At 34.8% G+C, this 26,332-nt stretch overlaps 3 protein-coding genes across 3 annotated transcripts in view; 2 read left to right on the top strand and 1 right to left on the bottom strand.

Moving 5' to 3' along the window:
• Positions 1–1,085: 1,085 nt before the first annotated feature.
• Positions 1,086–6,525, bottom strand: LOC130991278 (cellulose synthase-like protein E6). Its single transcript, XM_057915384.1, has 8 exons — positions 5,888–6,525; positions 4,948–5,037; positions 4,428–4,559; positions 4,046–4,258; positions 3,853–3,955; positions 2,927–3,108; positions 2,488–2,835; positions 1,086–1,725 (listed from the first exon to the last, which is right to left on the bottom strand). Exons 1-8 carry the CDS (start codon positions 6,479–6,481, stop codon positions 1,180–1,182), a joined length of 2,208 nt encoding a protein of 735 aa, XP_057771367.1. The 5' UTR covers positions 6,482–6,525; the 3' UTR covers positions 1,086–1,179.
• Positions 6,526–8,691: 2,166 nt separating this feature from the next.
• Positions 8,692–26,332, top strand: part of LOC130991275 (uncharacterized) — a 57,257-nt gene continuing 39,616 nt past the window's right edge. The window contains exon 1 of the mRNA XM_057915382.1: positions 8,692–9,078. Within this exon, the coding sequence (XP_057771365.1) occupies positions 8,709–9,078 (370 nt within the window). The 5' untranslated portion in view covers positions 8,692–8,708. The remainder of the gene's footprint in view (positions 9,079–26,332) is intronic.
• Positions 12,985–25,715, top strand: LOC130991274 (cellulose synthase-like protein G2). The gene is made up of 8 exons (XM_057915381.1): positions 12,985–13,748; positions 14,294–14,386; positions 16,502–16,633; positions 17,032–17,244; positions 17,329–17,431; positions 17,963–18,144; positions 18,233–18,580; positions 25,000–25,715. Exons 1-8 carry the CDS (start codon positions 13,158–13,160, stop codon positions 25,543–25,545), a joined length of 2,208 nt encoding a protein of 735 aa, XP_057771364.1. The 5' UTR covers positions 12,985–13,157; the 3' UTR covers positions 25,546–25,715.

The following is a 26,332-nucleotide window of genomic DNA, read 5'->3' as shown; positions in this document are numbered from 1 at the left end:
CATTTCACATTCCCGTGAGCTACTAAGTGATGATAATTGACTTTTTTTGTCTTTTTGGAAGAAAAAAAAAACAATAAATTTATATGTGGCCACCCACAAATTAATTTAAAAGGAAAATTTTTGATTTATTGAATTTATCTTTTAAATAAAAATAGGGTTTAATTATTTTATTATTTAACTAACTTGTGGGTAGCCGCAATTAATATGACTGTTTTCTTTTTTTGAGGGGAAAGAAAAGCTTATATATTAAGACATATCAGCAAAAGCAATGTTTAATTTGTAAGCCAAGACGGAAAGTCCGACTTTCAAACCATTACATCGAAAATAGAAAAAGCAAAATCCGCAAGAGCATGCGCCGCTTTATTGGCTTCCCGTCGCCACAATGTGACTGTTTAGCATCACTAATTTTTTTTTTTTTTGGAAGACCATGAAGTGCTAATAGTAATATAATTGCAATTTAATGTCATTATTTATTCCCTCCGTTCTCTAATAAGTAGGAGTATTTCATTTCAAAATTTGAGAGTATAATTATGACATTCTTTCAATTTTATCCTTATTTAGTATTTGTTAGAATATACTCCCTCCATCTTAAAATAACTGTCATATATATTGTAGAGTTTTATTATTATATATTATTATTAATATTAGAATTAAATGTATTGTCTTTATTTCTTACCCACTTCTTCATCTTAAAATTAGAAATATGAAAAGGGTATACATGTAATTAAGATTATATTTTTCTTGGTTCGTGTAGTTTTGTGACATATGACACTTATTTAAAGATGGAGGGAGTATTAATTAGTTGTACATATGCATTTATCATGATAATTAATAAGATTACAAATATACATTTATTATTTTACTTGTACGTTGACAGATGATGACACTTAATAAAAAACGGAGGGAGTAAATTGAAAACCTCATTAATCATATATTTTCAGCTCTGTTTTTGTGGAATGAATTTATAATTTAGGGTTCAATTTTCTTAAAATTCATCATTTTTCAAAACGAATTCATAATTATTGTTTCATTCTAAATCATAATATTAAGAATTCTGAAAAAAAGATACAATTCTCACTTCTCAGTTTGTTCCAACAAGATTTCCATAGTTTACTATGAATATCATTATTCACTAATGAGACAACAAATAACCAAAAGCATACACTAGCTAGCAAGATATTAATGAGCAATCGCTGCATAAGCCAAAGCTAAAGAGGAAATTACAGCTGAAAGAAGCGACACCGACGGCGAAACTCGGCCTTTATCCTTCCTCAACACCATCCCTTCCATCAAAGGCAAATGCAGAACTACGCCATACAATGGTAGAAAAGCCTGCATCACCATCGCATTCATCATCTTCCCATTCTGCAAAATCTTCACAAATCCGACGACGAAGGAAGCAAGATTAAGCAAGTAAAGTGTGCACAGTATGAGCATGAAGAGAGGTGGTGCTTGGAAGTCGTATTTCCCCATTTGATAGAGCTTCTCTGCTTCATCGTCAGTCACTTTGTTTGTTGGGACAAAGCTAGCCTTGTTCAATCCCATCTTCTCCAAACTCGCGTTCACGGAAGCAAAGAGGTAAGATGTCAATGACTTCATCATCCACACCCTCTGCTCCGCCCACCAAGTCTTGATCGAATCCCCCGACGCCAACACCTCTTGCGCGTGTTTGAGCTGCGACGACAAGAAAACAAACACAAACACCGCGAAGAATGGACTCGAAACCTGCAACCACAAGCAACGAGTAAGCTCCTGGGAAGTGTTTGACAAAAATAAGCTACTAGAGCCACATTCTTTGAGCAGTTTGCAAAAATAGACCAATTTTTTTTCCATCGTGCAGAAATAGAACAATTATTTTAAATTCCAGCGTCTGCGAGAATTTAATGGATTTTTTTAGGACAATAGACTAATTTGAAAAATTAGAACAAAAAATTTTGACCCATTTTAATTAGTGTCCTACTTCCATCGTGCGGAAATAGATTAATTATTTTAAATTCCAAAACATAGACTAATTTTAAAAAATTTGAAAAAAAAAAATCCGGGCTTACAAGAGTATAGGACATTAGTTAGTAAGTAATACACCCCGCAGGATAGTTCTCGGTCCATTTTAATTAGTGTCCTACTTTTGCCAGCTCAAAAATTTAGTTTTCGGTCCATTTTAGTTTTGAGTAAGCTCCAAACTTTTAAAATATGCCGAAAATTGTAATGTGGGTGCATTTACTTTTGCAAGCTCAATTTTTTTTTATCATAGTTTCCAAATGAGTCTAAATAATGTCTTAAAAAAACACTGTAACTCCGTCCGTGGGCAATATTTGGTCTCAATCGGGTTATTTTGCACTTCAGATGAGCCAAATATGGCTCACGTACGGATACCGAATTGGCTCTAAATGTGACCCACAAACGCCTAAATTAATTTAAAATAATTAGCCTAATTTTGCAAAATCGTCCAGATATAGAATTTTAAAACCTTCTAAACTCTCTGCGTACCTCGGGATAGAGAGGGACGCCGCGAAGGAGACAGAGCGGAGGAATGAGGGCTAAAACGTAAACGGGAAGGAAGTAAACGGCGTAAAATGCTATCTCTGCATAGACCATGCTTTGCAAAATCGACATTCTCAGTGCCCCGTAGATTATGGGAGAGTATTTGGACAGAGCAATTTGAGCCAATCCAAGATACCATCGTGCGCTTTGCACAAGAATTTCGCCTAGGCTTAGAGGAGATGTGCCCAAGAAGCATGGCCTTGAGGGATCAACATACACTGAAATCCAGCCTTCACAATGCAGATTGAAACCTGTGAAATAATCTTCCACTACTGCGAAATATCTATATCCCACCTGCATCCATTTCGATTTTATATAGATAAATCAATCTTGTTGCAGTTCATTAATGTAACATGATGGAAATGAATATTGGAATAGAACTTGCCTCTTTCCCCCATTGTGAGCCATTGTCGTAGCTGCAAGAAGCTACCAATTTCACCTCTTTCTTGAATGCCTCATCGTTGAGCAATGCATTGCTTCGACTATTTGGTTTGTGATTTCTATAAATCGAGTTGATGAACTCGTTGGACAAACCGTAATACTTCTTGAGCTCGTTGAGATCAACGTCTACAAGAAAAGTAAAAGAAAAAAGGTGTAAAATCAATCAATATACAAAATAAATTATGGTTCCAACAGGGTAAAGTACACTTGTTTAGTCTCATAAAAATTGACCAAGTGACAATTTTAACATGAAATTCAATTAATATACTCTATTCGTTTCGGAAGAGTGTGCTTAGTTTGTTCGGCAAGAATTTTAATAAATGTTAGTTAAGTATTTATGTTATGATTGCATAAAGTGGTACACTTTTCTGAGTGGAGTGGAGAAATAATAATGGAAGTATTGGTAAATTTGTAAATAAGTATTGAACGTGAGGATACAAAATAAGGTGTTATTGGTGGGGCCACGTCAAGAAAAAAAAAAAGGTAAACTGTTTTGAGAAGAAGGGAGTATTATACCAGCCTTATTAATTAATTTAATGATAATTTTAGCCTGTTCGTGATTTCTGGCAAAAAAAAAATGTCTTGTCATTTGCTAATTGTATAAAGTTAATAGTGTGGAAAATTGACATATGAACGCCATAAAAACGATGTCGTTTTAATGATGTGTAATATCTCAAATTTCTACGTCATTAAATTTATATACGAGTGGAAACGCCACGTGTAAAATCCGAATTTTTTAATAGTATAACATTAAAATTATCATTAAATCAATTTACGAGACATGCATAACTATATATATATGTATTATATGAAGTTTGAATCAACACTTTCACTAAATTAATTAATTTATTACGAGGATTGTGACATTACTTGATTGAAGCTTCCGAGTTCCGTAGAGTGCTTCTCTCTTTATATAAAACCCCGTCCCCGACAAGACTGGCCCTCGAAGACCATCGAAGCCTTCCCATTTTGTCTGAAATCAATGCAAATTAATCAAAATAATGCAAAATTATCCATAGTTGTAACATGATAAATGTATTAATATTGTTAGTTAATTACTTACCCAAAGGAATCTCAAGGCACCATCGTAGATATCAGGGTTGCGTCTGATGTTGTGAAATCTTTGTGGGAACTGCACGAATGCAAGATTCTGAGAGAGTTTAGGGTCGAGATTGAAGCACATCGCTTGACGCGCCGACGTCGGATCGTTGCAGTACATGTCGCAGTCCAGCGTCAAGATGTACGGCGAGTTGCTGATCATGCCCGATACTCGGAGCTGCACGCATAAAAATTATTAAAAAATAAGGAGTTGGTGGTGGGGACATGTTCAAAAATGAATTGTGCATATTCTTATGAGACGCAGAAAGTATTTGACCCAAAAAAAAAAAAACTACGGGTTAAAAAATTGAAAATTAAAGATTTAGGGATGTTATGTGTGAATTTACAAGAACGTTGAGGGCTCCTGCTTTGAAATTGTGGGGGTGAGACGGCCGTTTTTCGCGAGCAACGTAAACGACAAGCGGCATCTCTTCATCGTTGCTCGAATCCGTACCGTTGGAATTTGCATCGCTGATCACCTGTCATTAGCCGTTGATTATTATTTTGATGGAAAATGAAAGAGAAGATATATATATATATATATATATTCACTCATTTCCTCTTCAATGTTGAATAATAAGTGTGAAATATTTTCTAATCCTTTCATGTCTAGTAAATACTAGTAATAAACAATGAGAAAAATAAAATATTTTCTCATATTTTCTTAAAATTAGTCTTTTTCAATTAAAATTTTACAAATGAATTTATATAAGAATTAAGAAAATTTATTGAAAATGAAGGGGAAGGTATACAAATAAGCTTCTTAATATATCTGTATTTATTATTTAATGATAAATTAAAATTAGAGTATATTTTCAACTATTGGTAATGACAAAACTATTTAATACATAAATAAATTACGAATACCTCGACAATTGGTGAATGGTCCCTGCTGGCCCCAACGTCTGCTTCAGCAACAATCTTGTCTAAGGAAATCTTGAAATCATCATATGCTTTCTGCACCATAGAAAATATTGAAATAACCCCAAATCATCATAATGTGTCACATATACCATTTAGCTAATAAAAATAAATGACAAACAACAAATATTCATATATATACTCCAAACTATCACTATCTTTCCAATTTTATCCTTAATTATAAGCGGTTGACTTTGACCAAATAATATTACCCAATCTATAGACTATGACATCCCCATATATATTTTTCGATACATTAAGATCATTGGAAATTTGACACAGGAAACCAATTGTTCCATTGTAGAATTAAAAAATTGATGCAGAATTAATCCGCTTAAGAAAAAAAATTGATTTAAAAAAGTGTCAAATTAAGGTAGATCGATAGGAAATTTTGAATGAAGAAAAATTAACTGAAAAAATGTTTGAGATCGAGAGAGGATCGAGAAGAGATCGAGAGATGATTGTTGAGTAATTGGAATAATTGTGAGTGAGGGATGATTGTATTTTGAGAGAGGATCGAGAGAGAATTACAAGAGGTACATATTATGCAATTAAATATAAGTCATTGCACATAGACGAGACCTCTGAAAAATGAGAGTCTTTGGGCGGGATTGAACCCAAGACCTCTTAAACGGATCTCATTCAATATTTAAGTACCAATAAAGTACTACTGCCTCCGTGTCAACTAAAGCGGTGTGCTTCTTTTCGGCACGAGATTTAAGGAGAATAAGATTGTAGTGTAAAAGTGTGTATAACTGTGTGGGGCCACATTATTTGTAATACACCACTTTCGTTGGGACGGCTAAAAAAAAATACGCACCGCTTTCGATGGGACGGATGCATGGAGTATTATTTTGTGAAACGTAAGTAAGCAAAAAAGACAAACCTCAATTGCCTTCTTCTCAACAAAGAAGTCATGATCACCATTGCCACCAATCTCCTCTCTCAAGAAATAAGCCTGAGGGCATCTATTCTTCACCCCAAACTTCCTGCAAAACGGAATCCACCGCTTCGCAAAGCTCCGCGCCCGTCTAAGGGCGCGGAGCGTGACGGGGGAGCCCCCGTCGTCGGAGAGATAGAGATGGAGCTTGTGCGGCGGGTAGTCGAGCGCCATGGCCGATATCACGGTGTTCATCACACCCAAGCTCGGCTCCTTCACGGGATCGGCGGTGCACACGAACACGTCGATGGCGGGCAGATTATCGTCTCCGGGCAGCCTCTCCGGGTAGGCGTTTCGCGCGACCGGGTTCCACAGCGAAGCCTGGGTGAGCAGCCACATGCATGAGAGAGTGAGCTCGGCGGCGAAGATGAGAAGGTGGGGAAGAATGGGGCTGCTGCTTTTGGCTATGGCGGTGATGGTTGTGATTCTGTAGTAAAATAGGGCAGCTAAAGCGCCGCCATGGATGAAGCCATGGAGTCTGTTTATTGCTCTGTTTCTTTTCTTCACTTGCCAATCGTTGAGAGGAAGTGATTTCTCCATTTTTTTTTGTTCGTGAGAGATAAGTGGTGCTCTAGCTCTATTTAAAGACAGTAGTGTACATATTTGTTCACTATAAAATACTATAATATTAAAAGAATATATATATAAAATAATTTCTTTAATTTAATTTGGTTTGAAGTATCAAATATGAATTTCTCCATCTCCAACTAATTCACTGTACTTACTAATACCCCATCCGTCTCACAAATCATGAACAATTTGTCATTTTAAGGTGTCTCACAAAAATATGAGCATTTCTATTTTTGTACACTTTCTCCTTATTTTTAATTATCCCTCGTTTTCATACGTATTCACAAAAAAACCATCATGACCTGCTATTAGTTTTCCTCAATTAACTCATTAATTACTTTCACAACACTTTATAAAGTGAGACCCATTTTCATTTAGAATAACTCTCAACTAACATTTCTTAACAACCGTGTCACTCCCAATTATTCATGTTTTTGTGAGACAGATGGAGTATAAAATATGTCTGAACTGTAAACACCAATTAATTAGGGTGCATCGAGATTGAATTTAATTAAAGAACTTAATTAATTAACTCCAATATAAATTTTAAAAGTTATATATAGAGCTCAAGTTTTTTCATATAAATTATAAATAAATAAAAAAAATTAACGAACCTTTTAAATGACCCTCTGACGAACACTAACTTATTTATTTTTCGTTATATGGCTTAAGTTAAGTGGCTATAATATACCTATTTGCATGTGTTTTTTATTTATTTAAACAACAACTGATTAGGAGCATCGAAATGCATGTGTTTTTTTTTTTTAGAAAACCTATGTGCATGTGTTAATTAATTTAGTGGTAATGCATGCATAAATGTATTAAATTCGAGCTTCTTAATATAATTTTTAAATTTATTTGTTCCTTCATAAAATAAAGTAACCAAATATCTATGTTGCAGTTAATTATCAATACAGCAAAGCTAGAGGCATAACTAATTTGAGCCGAACCAAATATTGATCAAGCTCTTATTGAATCATAAATTTATGTGTATTCAGCAATAATTTAAAATTTTAAAAATATATTATTTCCGTCTTCTAAATAATTTTCTAATTTTCTTTTTTGGATCGTGCTTCAAATAATTTTTCTTTCTTTTGTAGAAGACTGCCACATCACTAATAATATCTCATTTACTATATTACTACTTTTTATCTTTAATTTTCACCACTCTCAATCCTAATTATAACACATTTTCATCATTTTCAAAATTAATTATAATATTTTTTCATCACTTTCAATACACTCAATAAATTCGTCTTAAAATTTGCGCTCCTTTCTCTTAAAAAGTTATTTGAGAGACGATCTAGGGAAGTAATAATTTTTGCATATATTACACGGAAAGCATAGTAGTCAAAATTTAATTTGAATGCAGAAAAGTGAAGAAAGAAGAAATGAATATGAAGAGTTCTTCCATAATTAGAATCAAATTTACACACGTTTCTTATCTAAATTTGAATAATGTGTAAACCTAGCCAGAATTATCGTCTGCCAAAATAATTTGCTAGTGATACAAATATCTCCTTACAACAACTCATAATTATAGTTTACTGGGGGTCGAGAAATTCACATTTGACACTTCAACGAAATTAAATCGAAGAAATTATTTTATATATATACTTTTAGTATTAAATTAGAAAAACTAGTTATTCAAATTTCAAATCACGTTAAGCGTTGGAAGACTGTGTGTATGATTTTGGTCCTTTGCTATATGTTAGTCTCGAACTATGTTGCACAAGTGCGGGGGGCGGGTGCGGGTGCGGGAGCGATACGGTTTGAATGCGGGGATACGGATTTTCAAAAATTATAGGATGAGATTCGTGAAGGATACGTCTATTATATTTATATATTTTATTATATATAATCAATCAAATACATATATATTTATATATATTATATGTAATCTATCAAATTTAAAAATTAGAATAAAATCTAAAAGGCTATATTAAAAGAACCCATTTAAAATAAAATCAGTTGTAGTTCCCTAAAATTTGAAAGGCTATATTAGAAGAAAGGAACCCATTTAAAATAAAATAAAATCTAATTAAAAGGCTATATTTAGGCCCATTTAAAATCAAATCAATTAAAATTTAAAAGTCAAAACTTTTACTCTTCATCTTCACGAATCCGCCGCCCTCTCTCTCTTTTCTTTCTCTCTTTCCTCACAACCCGCCGCCCTCTCTCTCTCTCGAAATTGACCATGCCGCCACCCTCTTTCCAGCGAGAATCGTCGGCAGCCGCGCCCCCCTCACGACCCCTCCACTCTGAAAACGCAGCCGCCTCTTCCCCTCAAAATTTCCGGCGAGATCCACTGGAAACATCGCCTCCTTCCCCTATATCTCTTCGGAACGACAGCCGCGACTCAGCCGGAACGCCGCCATCGCCACCTCCCTCGCCACAGTCGGATTCGCGAGGATGGCCTACCCGATTCGTGAATCCTTTTTTTTGGGGGGGGGGATTCGCCAGGTGGCGAATCCCGTGCGAATCCCACGCGAATCGTACCCGCACCCGCTCCATGTACGTATCAGATACTGCAATGTATAGTTTTTCGGCGAATCCGTGCATTATAGGTCTCGAACGATCGAGTAAATATTGGCATGTGGAGATAAATACATTAGTTATAAATTTTTACTTTATTTGTTCAATTTAACCGATATTGATTAGCTAAGAGTTATCAGCTAATTTTAAGGAGGTGATTGGTATGGTGGAATGGAGGTGGGAATGGAATGGTGATTCCTACCTCCATTCCATTCATATGCTTGGTATAGTTTTATTTTAGGAATCACCATTCTTAAGGGAATCACCATTCATTTACATATAGGAATCATCATTCCTTCCCTCCAACATGGTATTACCCATTCCATTCCATTTCTAATTTCACCTAAATATAGATTTTGACAAAATTACTCTTATATATTTTGCTCCCTCATCCCCAACCCCACCCCAGCTCCCTCTCCCCCCCCCCCAAAAAAAATATTTTTTTATTTTTATTTTATTTTTCTCGCCACCCCACCCCCCACCCCCCACCCCCAAATTTTTTTTTTATTTTTTTTTTCTCGCCACCACCACACCCCACCCACCCCACCCTCCCCTCCAATTTTTTTTTCTCCCCACCCCACCCCCCCCCCACCCCCAACATTTCATTTTTTTTTTTCTCGCCACCCCTCCCAACCCACCCAAAAAAAAATTTAACCTTTTTTTTAGTTTTTCTCGCCACACCCCACCCCCAAAAATTTTATTTTATTTTTTTAAAATTTTTCTCCCCCCACCCCCACCCCCAATTTTTTATTTATTTATTTTACTCGCCACCCCCACCCCACCCATCCTTCATGATGCAGAAATGCGACAAAGATACATGCCCCATTGCTATTGCAACTCAAGAAGATCCAATTCTTAGGAAATTTGGTATAAAATCATAATAAATTTCTAAATTTTAGTTATTCCCACAATCTTTCATTCTTGTTTCAAAATTCATGATAAATCATTTTTTTTGGAATTTCCCACGATGACATATTTCGATAAAAAATTTAAATAACGTGGCAATACAATGTAATTACATGAAAATTATGTGACATGACAATCGAATTGCCCCCTGCGTTTTAACGGTGATTGATCCCATTAGACCAGCGCTTGGGGCGGCCTTTAAAACGTGGAGGCATTTTGCTTTAGTTTTGAAACGTTGAGGTAGGTAAACAACGTCAACCCTGACGTTAGGGTGTTAAAGGTGACAGGGATGTCAACATTGAGGGGGAAAGTGGTACTTAACCCTTAAATATGCCACATCATTCAAGTTCGGCGCCACGTCATTTAAAAAATTCGCCGAAAAATCACACTATGGAAAATTTCAAAAAAAGTGATTTATTATGTATTTTGAAACAAGAATGAAAGTTTGTGGGAAAAACCAAAATTTGAAAATTTATTAATGTTCTAAACCAAATTTACCCTAAAAAATTGGGAGGTACGAGGGGAGGGGGAGGGGGGTTAGTGGGAGGTGGGTGGGGGTGGCGAGATTTTTTTTAGAAAATAAAAAAATAAATTGAGGGGGGGGAGGTGTGGGGGTGGTGAGTAAAATAAACAAAAATTTGGGGGACGGGGGTTGGGGGTGGGTGGGGGTGACGAGAAAAATTAAAAAAAAAAAAAAAAGATAGGGGGTAGGGTGGGGGGTGGGTGGCAAGAAAAATTTAATTTTTTTTTCGGGTGCATGTTTCTGTGTAGTAGTAATATGCATGGAAAATAAGTCAGTTTTTTTTTTTAAATTGATTAATATTCTTTTTTTTTTCTTTTCGATTTTACCCCAGTGCATATTTTGGATTGTCCCTACAAATATAACACAAAATAGAGGTGGAAGAGAGATGCAAAATAATGCTAATTTGATAAATTATGATGTAAATGTTAATTTAGCAAAACAAAATAATTCCATTCCATTCCTAAAATTTATTTTTAGATACCAATCATAGGAATGGAATCAAACAAGGAATTACAATTCCATTCATTTTGTATTCCTTGTGCATACCAAGCAAAGGAATCACCAAGGTTTGTCATTCCTTTCCTCCCTTCATTCCATTCCTACCTCCATTCCATTCCACCCTCATTCCATTCCATCATACCAATCACTTCCTAAGTGACTCATATCAACACAGAATGAGTGAGCTGACTTTATCAAGATAATTAGTCTTATTAAGTGTGAGATCAGATAACTAATCTACTGACAACTTTTAACTAGCTTATCAGTTGTACAAACAACTGAACATAAAGTGCGGAAGTGTAATAATTAAGTTACTCGTGTTTATTACTGTTTGCTAAGCTTCTTTTAAAGAGTTTATATAAGATATAAGTTGTCAAGAGTTTATAAATTATCAAAATATTTAAATAATAAGTAAGTTTAATTACAAGCTAGAGAGAGAAAAATCATTTTTAGTATAAAGAGAAAACTAAGAGAAATGAGCTTGAAATGATATATATGATGGAAATAATAAATTATAATTGGACAATTTTTGTATAATGATTAATGAAGATAAATTATGAAGAAATAAATTGGAATAGAGAAACTTACTCCCTCCGTCCACAATTTAAAGCCCCACTTTAGTGTGGGCACGAAGAGTAAGAAAGTTAAAAAATGTGATGTGGATGAAATATAAGGGTAGTTGACTAAAGTGATAAAGATAGTTGACTAAAGTCAAAAAAGTGTTGTGATTGAGTCCACTAGTGATAAAGTGTAGTAAATATAGAATATAAAAATGATAAAGGTGTTTTAAGGTGGGTCCATTAGTGGCAAAGAGCAGTAAATATAGAAAAAGAATAAGAGTAAAAAAGTACAAAAAGCAGAATAAGGCTTTAATTTGTGGACAAAAAATTAAAAGCAAGTAGAGCTTTAAATTGTAGACGGAGGGAGTATATATATTATAGGGATCTTATAAATAGTTAGAGCTTATTTGTACAATTTATAAGATATTTAGAGGTTTATTTTATCAAATCCTTTAAAGTAACTTATAAGTTACTACCTCCGTTCACCATGTGTTTACAACAATTTCCCAATTAGACGTCCATAAAAAGTGTATCACTTTTCTTTTGAGGGCATGACCATATTTTCTCCTTTTAATTATAAACCCTTATTTTTATATGACCCCACACTCAATTCAACCACAACCACATTCACTTATTTCCATTTAACATATATCTATTAACTATTTTTTTTTTTAAAATTTGTATCCACCAAAAATACTTCACTATTTTTTTTTGACTTGGGGGAGTTGGGGAGGGGGAGCAGTGAGGTTTGAACCCGGGACCTCACTGTTCACACATAGAAGGTCGCACCGCTTGGTGTCCGCTTCGGGGCAAAATAGTTCATTTTTAGTGAACGGATTATTAATTAATGGGAATATAACAATAGGGCTCTCATGCATAATTAATTATGATTCACGCAAGATCCTCTATTATCGCTTAACGTATATGTCCCATTATTAATTTTTTTAATTAATATTTTTTCTCCAACTTTGTATTTTTATAATCAGAGTTAATTATTTGTTCAATTTCATACTCGCTTCAATCAAATGGAATTATTTGTCCCATAATTTACTGTGTGTCATCGTGTTTCACTCTCAATTTCTTATATTTTTCAATTATTTTTTTCTTTAATTTTATACTATGTTTCAATATAACTTTAAGATAACTAACTAGGAATATTTATAATTATTTTTATATTCATTTAAATAAATAATGAATTATTTGGATTAATTAATTCAAAGTTAGGATGATTTTTTTTATTAAATTTAATTTTTAATAATAAATATTAACTAAAATTCATTATATAAATACATATTTTTTTAATAATAAATACTTATAAAATAAAAAAAATTAAGAATGAGTAATACACTATAAATTAGGATATCATCCGCTCAACCAACTAGTGCGCCTGCTGTCACATGATATAATAGTACAATATCCCCTATACATATCAATCATGCATTAATATGATGCAACACAAAAACTTAACATCCAAATATAATAATAATAATAATACACAGACTCTCACCAGTCATAATATTAATATTTTATAGTTAACAAATATACACTATAGTCTTTAAATAGAACTAGAGCGCCACTTATCTCTCACAAAGAAAAAAAAAAGGAACAAAAAAAATTAAAAAAAATGGAGAAATCACTTCCTCTGAATGATTGGCAAGTGAAGAAAAGAAACAGAGCAATAAACAGACTCCATGGCTTCATCCATGGCGGCGCTTTAGCTGCCCTATTTTACTACAGAATCACAACCATCACCGCCATAGCCAAAAGCAGCAGCTCCATTCTTCCCCACCTTCTCATCTTCGCCGCCGAGCTCACTCTCTCATGCATGTGGCTGCTCAGCCAGGCTTCGCTCTGGAACCCGGTCGCGCGAAACGCCTACCCGGAGAGGCTGCCCGGAGACGACAATCTGCCCGCCATCGACGTGTTCGTGTGCACCGCCGATCCCGCGAAGGAGCCGAGCTTGGGTGTGATGAACACCGTGATATCGGCCATGGCGCTCGACTACCCTCCGCACAAGCTCCATCTCTATCTCTCCGACGACGGCGGCTCCCCCGTCACGCTCCGCGCCCTTAGACGGGCGCGGAGCTTCGCGAAGCTGTGGATTCCGTTTTGCAGGAAGTTTGGGGTGAAGAATAGGTGCCCTCAGGCTTATTTCTTGAGAGAGGAGAATGGTGGTAATGGTGATCACTTCTTTGTTGAGAAGAAGGCAATCGAGGTTTGTCTTCTTTCACAAAAATAGTAAAATATAAATATATATATATATCTCTCTACTGTCTGTGCTCACCAAATACTCCTTCCGTCCCTGAAAATTATGGCCTTATTATATGTCGATACGTTTCTGCAATTGTGGTTTTTCTTACCCCTCGCTATTTACAAAAAAATGTGAAATTCAATTTCCACTCGAAACACAATTACATAATTTTATTTAAAACCCATGCCATCTTTTTTGGATAATTAAGGACTATATATAATATATGTAAATCTATTTCGGTATTTAAAGTTGAGATATATTTGATTATTTGGCATTATATAATTTTAGTAGCTAAATTGGTATGCGCGACATATTATGAATTTAATGAATATATACTCTCTCTTCGTCTCACTAAAGTGAGTCAAGTGACCTATATTTCATTTTGGACCGTCCCATTATTTGTGTAAATTAAATATATAAGAATATTATTATTTTTATAGTAATAAATATTGGTCCGGATATAATGTTTCAATATTTGGCTGGGGTTATGCTTAATTTGTATGATGCAGAAAGCGTATGACGATTTCAAGATTTCGTTGGGCAAGATTATTGCTGAAGCTGTCGACGTTGGGGCCAGCAGGGACCATGCACCAATTATTGAGGTATTAAAAAATTATTTAATTTGTGGTGTATAGTTTTGTGGTTTGAAATAAATTTTGTAGAAAAATCTAATACGGAGTAAAAAAATTTGCTAACCGACAAAGATCTACCGGCATGCAATTATTTATGTTTGTGAGAGTGAGATACTGTTTTTTGAGGGGAAACATTACGTTAGAATGCATGTGAATCTATTGGTTTGAAGATAATGCTTTCTATTTTTATCGTAATTTATCATGAAAAAATAAGAAATAAATAAAATTTTATTTTTTAAATTCTTCTTTTTTTCCATTATTTACTACATCATTTCTCATTTTCACTATAATGGAGGAATAATATTATCTCTTTATTTTTTATTTGATAATATTATCCCTCAAAAGAGAAATGAAATGATCAAAATTCTATTTTATAAAAAATATGGGAAAAAGAAAAGAAGAATTTAATAGTTTATATACGGACTGCTGATTTCACGTGAGTCCACAAGTATAATACAAACGTGTGAGTCCATAAGCAAAATACAAAATAAATTAAGACGAAGCTGACACATCATAAAATTTTGGAATTATAGGGATTTTCATCTGGAATTCTCTATTCGATTAATTTTAAGTGTTTCACTCCGTATTTTAAATAAAAAAGTATTATTACATCAATACCCTATTTAAAAAGAATATATATATATATATATATATATATATATATATATATATATATATATATAGGGTGTGGTTCTAGAGAGAACTACATTATTTGTGAGAACGGGAGAACCATCAAATCTAATGCATCCACTGTAAAAATTAATGCATTCGCTGTTAAAATTAATGCACTAAAAAAATAAAATAAAAAATGCTCCCTTCAGGATTCGAACCCAGGATCTGCATTCATCCAACAAGATGATGCATCCACCGTAGATCTTGATGATCGAATGGCTGAAAATGGTTCTCCGGTCTTTTTTTATTTATGGTTCTTTCTTGAACCTCTCCATATATATATATATATATATATATATATATATATATATAGGGTGTGGTTCTAGAGAGAACTACATTATTTGTGAGAACGGGAGAACCATAAAATCTAATGCATCCACTGTAAAAATTAATGCATTCGCTGTTAAAATTAATGCACTAAAAAAATTTAAAAAAAATGCTCCCTTCAGGATTCGAACCCAGGATCTACATTCATCCAACAAGATGATGCATCCACCGTAGATCTTGATGATCGAATGGCTTAAAATGGTTCTCCGTTCTAATTTTATTTAGTGGTTCTTATTTGAACCTCTCCCTTCCCTATATATATATATATATACCCTAAAAGATAAAATAATGAAAATTGAGGTTTTTTTTTTTTTTGTAGAAATATTAAAACGATAATTATATAAGGTAGAAGACGCTGATGGGATCTTCTTTACACCGATTGAAACAAATTAATAAGTCAAACGTGTCTACATACTAATATACATATACTAGAGTGTGACATGCAAGATTACGACTTCAATTAAACTCACTCAACTTAAGTTGGTGCATTGTTTTCTCTGAAAAGGTGAAACATATTATTGGAAAGCATAGAATAAAAATATAATGTCTACACTTCAATACATATTTTATTTCACACGTAATATATATATATATATATATATATATATATATATATATAAGGTGAAACATCTATTCTTATTTAATTATGACATATATAAGGTGCAAATGTCTGCACGAAAGACGTCTCGTTTGAATTTTTCATAGTTTTTTGTTCAAATATAATCTCTAGTGCTTTATTCTAATTTTACAAACATTAATTATAATTATCTATTAATCTAATCAATGCTTATAATTACTTTTTCATTTAATTTATAATTTTGACGATACATTAAAATAGTGAAATTAATAATAGAACGCAATCAACATGATACACTATCAACCATATAGCTAGGTATTGAATCCTTCAGTATACCATTATTACAGTTCATCACTATCAATCATAATTTTTGTCACCAAGATTTGAAACCTCTAAGCGTGTGTTTACTTTGATTGAAAAAAAGAGAAAATATATATATTTTCATCTTTTATTTTTTCATCATTTTCACATATTTACTATGATAGAAAAATTTCAACGGCTAATGACAGGTGATAAGCGATGCAAATTCCAACGGTACGGATTGGAGCAGCGATGAAGAGATACCGCTTGTCGTTTACGTTGCTCGCGAGAAAAGGCCATCTCATCCCCACAATTTCAAAGCAGGAGCCCTCAACGTTCTTGTAAATTCACACATAACATCCCTAAATCTTTTAATATTCAATTTTTTACCCCATAATTTTGTTTAGGTTAAGTATAGTTTATGGTATATAAACCTTTTTTTTTCAAAAAAAAAACAAAAACTTGAACTACCTTTTTATTTTTAAAACATCCCAAATGTTTCAGAAAGTTTCAATTTTGACCCGCCCTGCTTCGAAATTTAAGATGAATCAATTCATCGAATTTTCGCGTAAAGTATACAATAAACTATTTTGATGAAAGTAGTGGCCAATGTTGAACCATCCCTTCATCTTTCAAATGAGTACTCATTTGAGAATGACACGTTCTAAAACAATTGATAGGGTGTGTGAGTGTGAAATAAGGGTCCCACTTTTATTATGATTGGATTGTGTGCATGCAACTCCGAGTATCGGGCATGATCAGCAACTCGCCGTACATTTTGTCGTTGGACTGCGACATGTACTGTAACGATCCGACGTCGGCGCGTCAAGCGATGTGCTTCCATCTCGACCCCAAACTCTCCGAGAATCTTGCGTTTGTGCAGTTCCCACAAAGATTTCACAACATCAAACGCAACCCCGATATCTACGATGGTGCCATGAGGTGTTTTTGGGTATGAACAAATTAAATATTATTGCATTTTTCATGTTTCCAATTAGGGATAGTTTTGCATAATTTTGATTTGAATTCATTTCAGACAAAATGGGAAGGCTTCGATGGTCTTCGAGGGCCAGTCTTGTCGGGGTCGGGGTTTTATATAAAGAGAGAAGCACTCTATGGAACTCGGAAGCTTCAATCAAGTAATGTCACAAATTTGGCCCATCACTGCATTTTGTGTGTGAAAATTGAGCAACTTGTTTAATCTCATTAATTTATTTATCATATTTTTTTTATGTAACACAGACTGATTTGGAAACTTGGACAAAAATTTATGGGCTTGCAAAAGCGTAGAACATTAATTAATAAGACATAAGTATGCACTCGCCAAAAAATTATAAGCCCATTTTAAGAGTTTCATGCTTATTAATTCCAACCTAAAATGGGCCGAAAACTAAATTTTCAAACTTCTAAAAATAGGACACTAATTAAAACGGATCGAGAATTGTCTTAGGGGTGCAATATTACTATACTTTTGCAAATCCAATTGTCCAAATTTTCAAGTCAGTCTAAAATCAATCGATATTTCTAGCCCGTTAGTGATTTTTGGGAGTCAGAGGGTTTTTTAGGACAGTAACGTTACTGTCCTAAAAAATCCTCTGACTCCCAAAAATCACTAACGGGCTAGAAATATCGATTGATTTTATACCTCATTTCTTTTACTTTCCATGTAGATGTTGATCTTAACGAGCTCAAGAAGTATTACGGCTCATCCAACGAGTTCATCAAGTCGATTTATAGAAATTACAAACTAAATAGTCGAAGCAATGCATTGCTCAACGATGAGGCATTCAAGCAAGAGGTGCAATTGGTAGCTTCATGTAGCTATGACAATGGCTCACAATGGGGGAAAGAGGCAAGTTCTATTCTAATATTCATCTTCATCATGTTACATTAATGAACTGCAACAAAGATTGATTTAAATAAAATCGAAATGGATGCAGATGGGATATAAATATTTCGTTGTGGTGGAAGATTATTTCACAGGATTCATTCTGCATTGTGAGGGCTGGATTTCTGTGTATCTTGATCCTTCAAGGCCATGCTTTTTGGGATCATCTCCTTTAAGCCTAGGCGAAATTCTCATCCAAAACACGCGATGGTTTCTTGGATTGGCTCAGGTTGCTCTGTCCAAATATTCTCCCATGTTCTACGGGGCACTGAGAATGTCGATTTTGCAAAGCATGATCTATGCAGAGGTAGCATGTTACGCCGTTTATTTCCTGCCCGTGTACGTTCTAGCCCTCGTTCCTCAGCTCTGTCTCGTTCGCGGCGTCCCTCTCTATCCTGAGGTACGCAGAGAGTTAAAATTTTTGTACTGAGGCAATTTTTTTCGAACTTGTAGAATTAGGTTAATTATTTTAAATTTCAGTGTTCGTGGGTGGCATTTTGATCCAATTCTGCATACGTGAGCCACATTTAAGTCCATCTGAAGTGCAAATAATCTGGTTGAGCTCAAATGTGGCCACGAACGGAGTTAGAGGTTTTTTAGGGCATTAACTTAGACTGATTTGGAAATTATCTGGTTGAGCTCAAATGTCGAACCCAGATGCTAGGGCAATTTTAAAATGGGGGAAAATTGTAAAATCAGGGAATTTGGGGGGAAAATTGGGGATTTGGGAAGTTAATATATGTCTTAATTCTAAAATTTGGAAATTCGAATTTGATAGGAAAAAGAAAGTGTAATTTCCTACATGGCTGCCACATCAATTAAATTTTTTTTACGACGTGTATATGTGGCATTTTCCGGCATCCACGTTATTTTTACGTTTGGTGGTTGGCTGGCCATGTGAAATTCCAGAAAAAAGAGAAAGACTATGTATTATGAGGCGAATTTTAAAGGTGATGTGCAATTCCAAAAAATGGGAAAAAGGTAATATATTTATGGGCAATTACCCCATAAAAAATTTTGAACTTGCGAAAGTAAGACACTAAATGCATCCACAAGACAATTCTCAGCTCAATTTTTTATAGTTTCGAGCTTACTTGAAACTAAAATAGGCAGAAAATTAAATTTTCAGACTTGCAAAAGTGGGACACAAATTAAAATGGGGTCAAGAATTGTCTTGCGGGTGCACTACTTATTAACTAATGTCCTACTTTTGCAAGTCTGGTGGACGTCGTTTTCCACCAAATAATTCCTGCAATCTCACCAAGAATTAAATGAGTATAGTAACAAGCAGGGTCGAACCACAGGGAACGGGTAATTGCAATCAATTTCCTAAAGATCTAAAAATTAAAAATTGGTGTAGCCACCACGCCTTAAAGTGATAGAAAAATTAATTTACTAAGAAAATAAATAAATCAACGAAAATCACACTAGAAATAAATCAAAGAAAATGTAACTCGGCTCGAATAAATCCATAATAATTTAATGACTCTGATCATCGACGCAATGATTAATTAATCCCTATCAACCAACCAGTTATAGGATACCGTGAAACGCAACGGACGTACCCCAATTCCTACTTACTGTATCGATAAACAGCTGGAGACGCCAGACCTGCTTATTTCCCTTATTAAAATATAACCTAGCTGGAGACGCCAAACCTAGATTTAATATTCTAATAGCATTAAGATAAAGGAACCCAATTTAGATAAATTATCCTAGATACGCTAGTAATAATTCATCCACCAATTTATTCCTACTACGAACATGGTAGCTTTATCACTAATCAGCCATATTCCAACAATTACGGATTGGAGGTGCTAATTGACTGTAATCCAATTAAACCTAAGTTGATCAGGCTTAAATTAAATCAGAACTATCTTTAAACACAAGGAACAAATCAAAATCAATAGGAATCAATTATATGAACAATTAGGTCTCACAGGTTATTAAATCAATACTTCATTATTCTCGCCGAATTAAAGATTTAGCTACTCGTAATTAAAACTAGAACAATCAAATAAATAAAATCAAACATAAAACAAGAATAATAAATTGCAATTGAATAACAAACCAAACACCACACTTGGAATTGGTGGAACACGTCTCTGCCAAAAATTCTCCTTAATAAAAGTCAAAGCTAAAACTAAAACCTAAGCAAAAGTTAAAAACCTAATTAACTCTTAGTCTAGAAAAAGAAAAAGAAAAACGTGTTGTCCAAATAATCAACTAACTAATATATATAACCTAACCTATCTCTAAATAAGAATGCGGCTAAGTGGGGTAAAAGGCTAGGGAAATAATCCCTACAATAGTCGTCCCTAATTATCACGGGCTTTCGGCCCTTTTACAAATAAAGCATCAAAATAAATTAAAATAATAGTTTTAGGCTAAATTAAATCTAAAATAAATAACTTCAAGCCCAATCTCTAAATTCCTCCAAAATCAATGCTAATCTTCATCAAATCTCGACTTTCACCGACTTCTTCCATCCACGAGCCTCCTTCCACACTTCAAGCAATTCCTGCGCCAAAATGCCAATGAACTTGGGCAAAAATCAAATAAAAACACACGATAATAAACATGAATCTAGACAACTAAATCGCACACATCAAATCTCCTCACACTTGAATCATACTTGCCCTCAAGTATGAAGTGAAGAAAAGACTCAATAGTAGAAACAATTATCTAGACACGACCTTCCCCCAGACTCAACACACAAACACGCGAAAAGGGAAAAGAAAAATGAAAGATAAGAAGTGAGACACGAAAACACAACAGCCAAGTAAATGCCAACAGCTAGCTTGTAACTTATACTGCCAAGATGAACCAAGTAATTTATAAATAACTCTCTACCTTCAAAATGAAAAATTAGAATCTCAAGTACGCATCTCTATCATCAAATTAGTCAAAATCAGGGAATAGCAAGTACAGCTCACGACTTCACTCATTCGCTCAAATTGCAATTAAGGACATTCACACATACAAGAAAAGATCCACTCAGTCATGATATGTCGCGGTCAAATAGTGACTCAAAAAGGACTTTGTTCATTTGGCGTAATGGTGCTAGGGACCATTCATAAGATTGGAAGGATCTAAAGGGGTTCCTAGGCTCAAGCAATGAAGATCAAAGTGTGCACATCTAATCCAAGCCATCATCCACAATTTCAAGTTCATAGAGAAATAAAGAAAGCAACTAAACTTAGGGGAAAAACTCCAACAATAACAATGATACTACATGCTCAACTCAAACTGGTGCAACATTTTTTTTTTATTTTTTTTTCTTTTTCAGCAGCACCCTTTTTTTATATCCTCAATCAACATGCAATCATCATCTACAAAATATCCCCACAAATCGTCTCCCAAACCCAATCTGAATTCACTGCCACTGTTTGGCCAAACGGATCACAGACCCTTATCATCTAGCACAAACAGCAGTTTGGGCAAACGGCATATGTAACCACATCTTAACTTTCTCTAGTAATTAATGGAATGAAGTTCAAAATTAGACATGCATCACTGGGCCAAAGAGAGAGTCCAAAACATGCCTTGGCTAATTATTTAGTGACTAGTAAGAACAAAAATGGTCAAGGCTTCAAAAATGGCTCACTAGGGGTTCATGTATGGGTAGGCAATGAAACGCAGGCCAAAAGGGCTTCCCTAGTGCCTTCTATCATTTGTCACATATGACACACTTAATATCATGACATCAAAGCACTAAAAAAAGGAATATAGTAGAGAGTGCTCTACGCTATTAAGCTCAAATCTCACTTATGTGTGGTTTTTACTCACTTGTTGCCTTTCTTCGTCATCCCAATTTTCATCTAATAAAGATTCATCCATAAAATCACAATTCTTCAATTCCAAAAGCATCAAGTCATCTACTTCATCACAAAGTGCAACTTGGCAGCATGCATACACAAAACTAACAAACCAACACTCACTTGACTAACATGCATGACAACACAACGACTCAAATATAGACACATAAAAACAAAGACACATCCCCCTCCTCACACTTAGACGTTGCTTGCCCTCAAGCAAACAAGAAAAAGTATAAAAAAGGAGAACACACAAGAAAAAGAAAAAAAAAAAACAACAAACACAAACACTAAACAAGACAAGGAAAAAACAAAGAAACAAAAACGAACAAGATGGAAGGGTATCACCGTGCTCGCTGCTTTGTGGAGATGCCGGTAGAGGGCGGAGGGCGGCGGTTCTGGATGGGGTCGCGGCGTCAGTGGTATTTCAGGCGGAGAGATGTGAGTGGAGATGGAGGGCGTTAATGGAGGTTGGCGGTGGTGATTTCCAGATGCAGATGAAAAGATATGATGGCCGGAACAGGGAGGTGTTGGATTGTGGAATTGGAGAGCAACGACGGGTACAGGTTGGAGATGGAGGCTGGAGGTGTGTGGCTGCGGCTGCGGTTCTGGAGTGGGTCGCGGCGGCAGTGGTGTTGCAGGCGGAGACATGCGAGTGGAGATGGCTGGAGTGGGTTTTGGAGGAGATGTAATTGAGAGGGAAACGATGGCGGGAATTTGGAGTAGGTCAAAACCTCCATCAATTTCCAGAATTGCAGTTGACTTCACCACACTTAGCATAGTGTCCAATTTGACCTCAAATTCTCCAGAATCTTCAAAATGACATCCAAACCCTACCTCTTTCAAGCCTAGCTCCGATGGCTTCACAATAGTCGGTTTTGTGCTGGTAGGTTTGGGCATCCTGCTCGATAGGTGCCGAATTGGAATTTCGTCCGTGGAGTACAGCTGCATGATAATCTCTCGAATAGCATCATTCTCCTCTGTTTTGGCATCCTCATCATTCAGCACACTGAAAATAACTTGATCGAGCTCTTCTTCCCTGAAATTCTCAACAACATCATCCACCAAAGGATCAATCACAGTCATGAAAATAGTTTCAGGATCCTCTTCGATTTCTGTTTCTGCCTTTGAATCAGGATCCGTTTGGGCAAACAGATCCTCTTCCGCAGTAGAGGCACTGAGATCAGCCATGAAAAAAGGTTCCGTCCGGGCAGACAGAGCAATCACCGAATCCAACAGACCTTGCAGCTTCCTTTCCTTAACCTGGAGTTTTTTTTTTCTTTCTAATCTTGCTCAAAAACAACAGAAAAAAAATAAAATAAAATAGAATCAATATGAAAAAGAAATTAATTAACATCGTTCCCCGGCAACGGCGCCAATTTGGTGGACGTCGTATCCCACCAAATAATTCCTGCAATAGCTAAGAATTAATATAGTCAGTAGTAAGCAGGGTCGAACCACAGGGAACGGGTAATTGCAATCAATTTCCTAAAGATCTAAAAATTAAAAATTGGTGTAGCCACCACGCCTTAAAGTGATAGAAAAATTAATTTACTAAGAAAATAAATAAATCAACGAAAATCACACTAGAAATAAATCAAAGAAAATGTAACTCGGCTCGAATAAATCCATATTAATTTAATGAATCTGATCATCGACGCAATGATTAATTAATCCCTATCAACCAACCAGTTATAGGATACCGTGAAACGCAACGAACGTATCCCAATTCCTACTTACTGTATCGATAAACAGCTGGAGACGCCAGACCTGCTTATTTCCCTTATTAAAATATAACCTAGCTGGAGACGCCAGACCTAGATTTAATATTCTAATAGCATTAAGATAAAGGAACCCAATTTAGATAAATTATCCTAGATACGCTAGTAATAATTCATCCACCAATTTATTCCTACTACGAACATGGTAGCTTTATCACTAATCAGCCATATTCCAACAATTACGGATTTGAGGTGCTAATTGACTGTAATCCAATTAAACCTAAGTTGATCAGGCTTAAATTAAATCAGAACTATCTTTAAACACAAGGAACAAATCAAAATCAATAGGAATCAATTATATGAACAATTAGGTCTCACAGGTTATTAAATCAATACTTCATTATTCTCGCCGAATTAAAGATTTAGCTACTCGTAATTAAAACTAGAACAATCAAATAAATAAAATCAAACATAAAACAAGAATAATAAATTGCAATTGAATAACAAACCAAACACCACACTTGGAATTGGTGGAACACGTCTCTGCCAAAAATTCTCCTTAATAAAAGTCAAAGCTAAAACTAAAACCTAAGCAAAAGTTAAAAACCTAATTAACTCTTAGTCTAGAAAAAGAAAAAGAAAAACGTGTTGTCCAAATAATCAACTAACTAATATATATAACCTAACCTATCTCTAAATAAGAATGCGGCTAAGTGGGGTAAAAGGCTAGGGAAATAATCCCTACAATAGTTGTCCCTAATTATCACGGGCTTTCGGCCCTTTTACAAATAAAGCATCAAAATAAATTAAAATAATAGTTTTAGGCTAAATTAAATCTAAAATAAATAACTTCAAGCCCAATCTCTAAATTCCTCCAAAATCAATGCTAATCTTCATCGAATCTCGACTTTCACCGACTTCTTCCATCCACGAGTCTCCTTCCACACTTCAAGCAATTCCTGCGCCAAAATGCCAATGAACTTGGGCAAAAATCAAATAAAAACACACGATAATAAACATGAATCTAGACAACTAAATCGCACACATCAAAGTCCGAAACTTTTTGTTCTAATTTTTAAATTAGTCTAAGTTATTATCCTAAAAAAACCTCTCAAACTCCGATGGATGCTGGAACTTAAAATAATTGAACTATTTATGTGAGCTCGAAAAAAATTGGTCTACTTTTGCAAACCGCTAGCTCTAAGAATGTAGCTCGAACGTCTTATTTTGTCAAACACTTCCCAGGAGCTTACTCGTTGTTTGTGGTTGAAAACTTGCAGGTTTCGAGCCCATTTTTCGCCGTGTTTGTTTTCGTTTTCTTGTCGTCGCAGCTGAAACACGCGCAGGAGGTGTTTGCGTCGGGGGATTCGATCAAGACTTGGTGGACGGAGCAGAGGGTGTGGATGATGAAATCATTGACATCTTTCTTCTTTGCTGCCGTGAACGCGAGTTTGGAGAAGGTCGGATTGATCAAGGCTAGCTTTGTCCCAACAAACAAAGTGACCGACGATGAAGTGGAGAAGCTCTATCAAATGGGGAAATACGACTTCCAAGCACCACCTCTCTTCATGCTCATATTGTGCTCCCTTTACTTGCTTAATCTTGCTTCCTTCGTCGTCGGATTTGTGAAGGTTTTGCAGAATGGGAAGATGATGAATGAGATGGTGATGCAGGCTTTTCTACCATTGTATGGCGTAGTTCTGCATTTGCCTTTGATGGAAGGGATGGCGTTGAGGAAGGATAAAGGCCGAGTTTCGCCGCCGGTGGCGCTTCTTTCAGCTGTAATTTCCTCTCTAGTTTTGGCTTATGCAGCCCTTGTTCATTAATATCATGCAAGCTAGTGTATGCTTTGGTTATTTGTTGTCTCGTTACGGGGTGTTAACTTTGGAGGATTAGTCTATAATAAGGTTAATCTCCTTTTATCTTGATGAATTGGAACTTTAGGATAAGACCCTTGATTATTTTTATCATTTAAGTTAATTTTGTTTGATTTTTATTCCATCGAAATGCTAGGATTAGAGAATTTCTAGTCTTTGTGATAAAAAAATACTCAATCATGCATTTTATTCATTTTATATTGTGTTTTAATATATTCATCCAATTAGAATCTATATATAATTATTTTTTATATTTATTTGAATTACTAATGGCTTAATTAATTCAAAATTTCAGTTTTTAGTGATAATTATCAATTAAGTTCATTATGTATAAATAATATAATCTATATATATATAAAAGCAAAATAAAGTCTATCCTATGTGGCGTCGTATAATCACTCTATTCTAATTTTCCTCAATTCTCATTCATTATTACTTTTTCTAAATTTTTAATCAACAAATTTCTATATATCGAATTTCGAACCTATCATCAACAAACAAATTTCTATATCTAATTTCGATATATAATAGTAATAGAATTTGATATAATTTCGAGATCACCACAAATTCTAAACCAATCAATATCTAATAATTAATATACTCCTATTATTTTTATCATCAACAAACAAATTTCTATAATTCAATTTACCAAATAAATTTTTGACGTAAAAAATATTCTGCTTAAGAAATTATAATAATGAATTAGTTCTCAACAATTTTTTGACGCAAAAAATAT

This window comes from Salvia miltiorrhiza, chromosome 7 (assembly GCF_028751815.1).
Source record: "Salvia miltiorrhiza cultivar Shanhuang (shh) chromosome 7, IMPLAD_Smil_shh, whole genome shotgun sequence".
NCBI lineage: Eukaryota > Viridiplantae > Streptophyta > Magnoliopsida > Lamiales > Lamiaceae > Salvia > Salvia miltiorrhiza.
This window is presented reverse-complemented; position numbering and strand designations above follow the sequence as displayed.

Coding starts and splice junctions, on each gene's coding strand:
- LOC130991278 (XM_057915384.1), bottom strand. CDS start 6,481: ATGGAGAAATCACTTCCTCTCAACGATTGGCAAGTGAAGAAAAGAAAC. Junction 5,038..5,887: donor TTGAGAAGAAGGCAATTGAG/GTTTGTCTTTTT, acceptor TCTATGGTGCAG/AAAGCATATGATGATTTCAA. Junction 4,259..4,427: donor CAGGAGCCCTCAACGTTCTT/GTAAATTCACAC, acceptor TTATGCGTGCAG/CTCCGAGTATCGGGCATGAT.
- LOC130991274 (XM_057915381.1), top strand. CDS start 13,158: ATGGAGAAATCACTTCCTCTGAATGATTGGCAAGTGAAGAAAAGAAAC. Junction 13,749..14,293: donor TTGAGAAGAAGGCAATCGAG/GTTTGTCTTCTT, acceptor TGTATGATGCAG/AAAGCGTATGACGATTTCAA. Junction 18,581..24,999: donor GCGTCCCTCTCTATCCTGAG/GTACGCAGAGAG, acceptor GAAAACTTGCAG/GTTTCGAGCCCATTTTTCGC.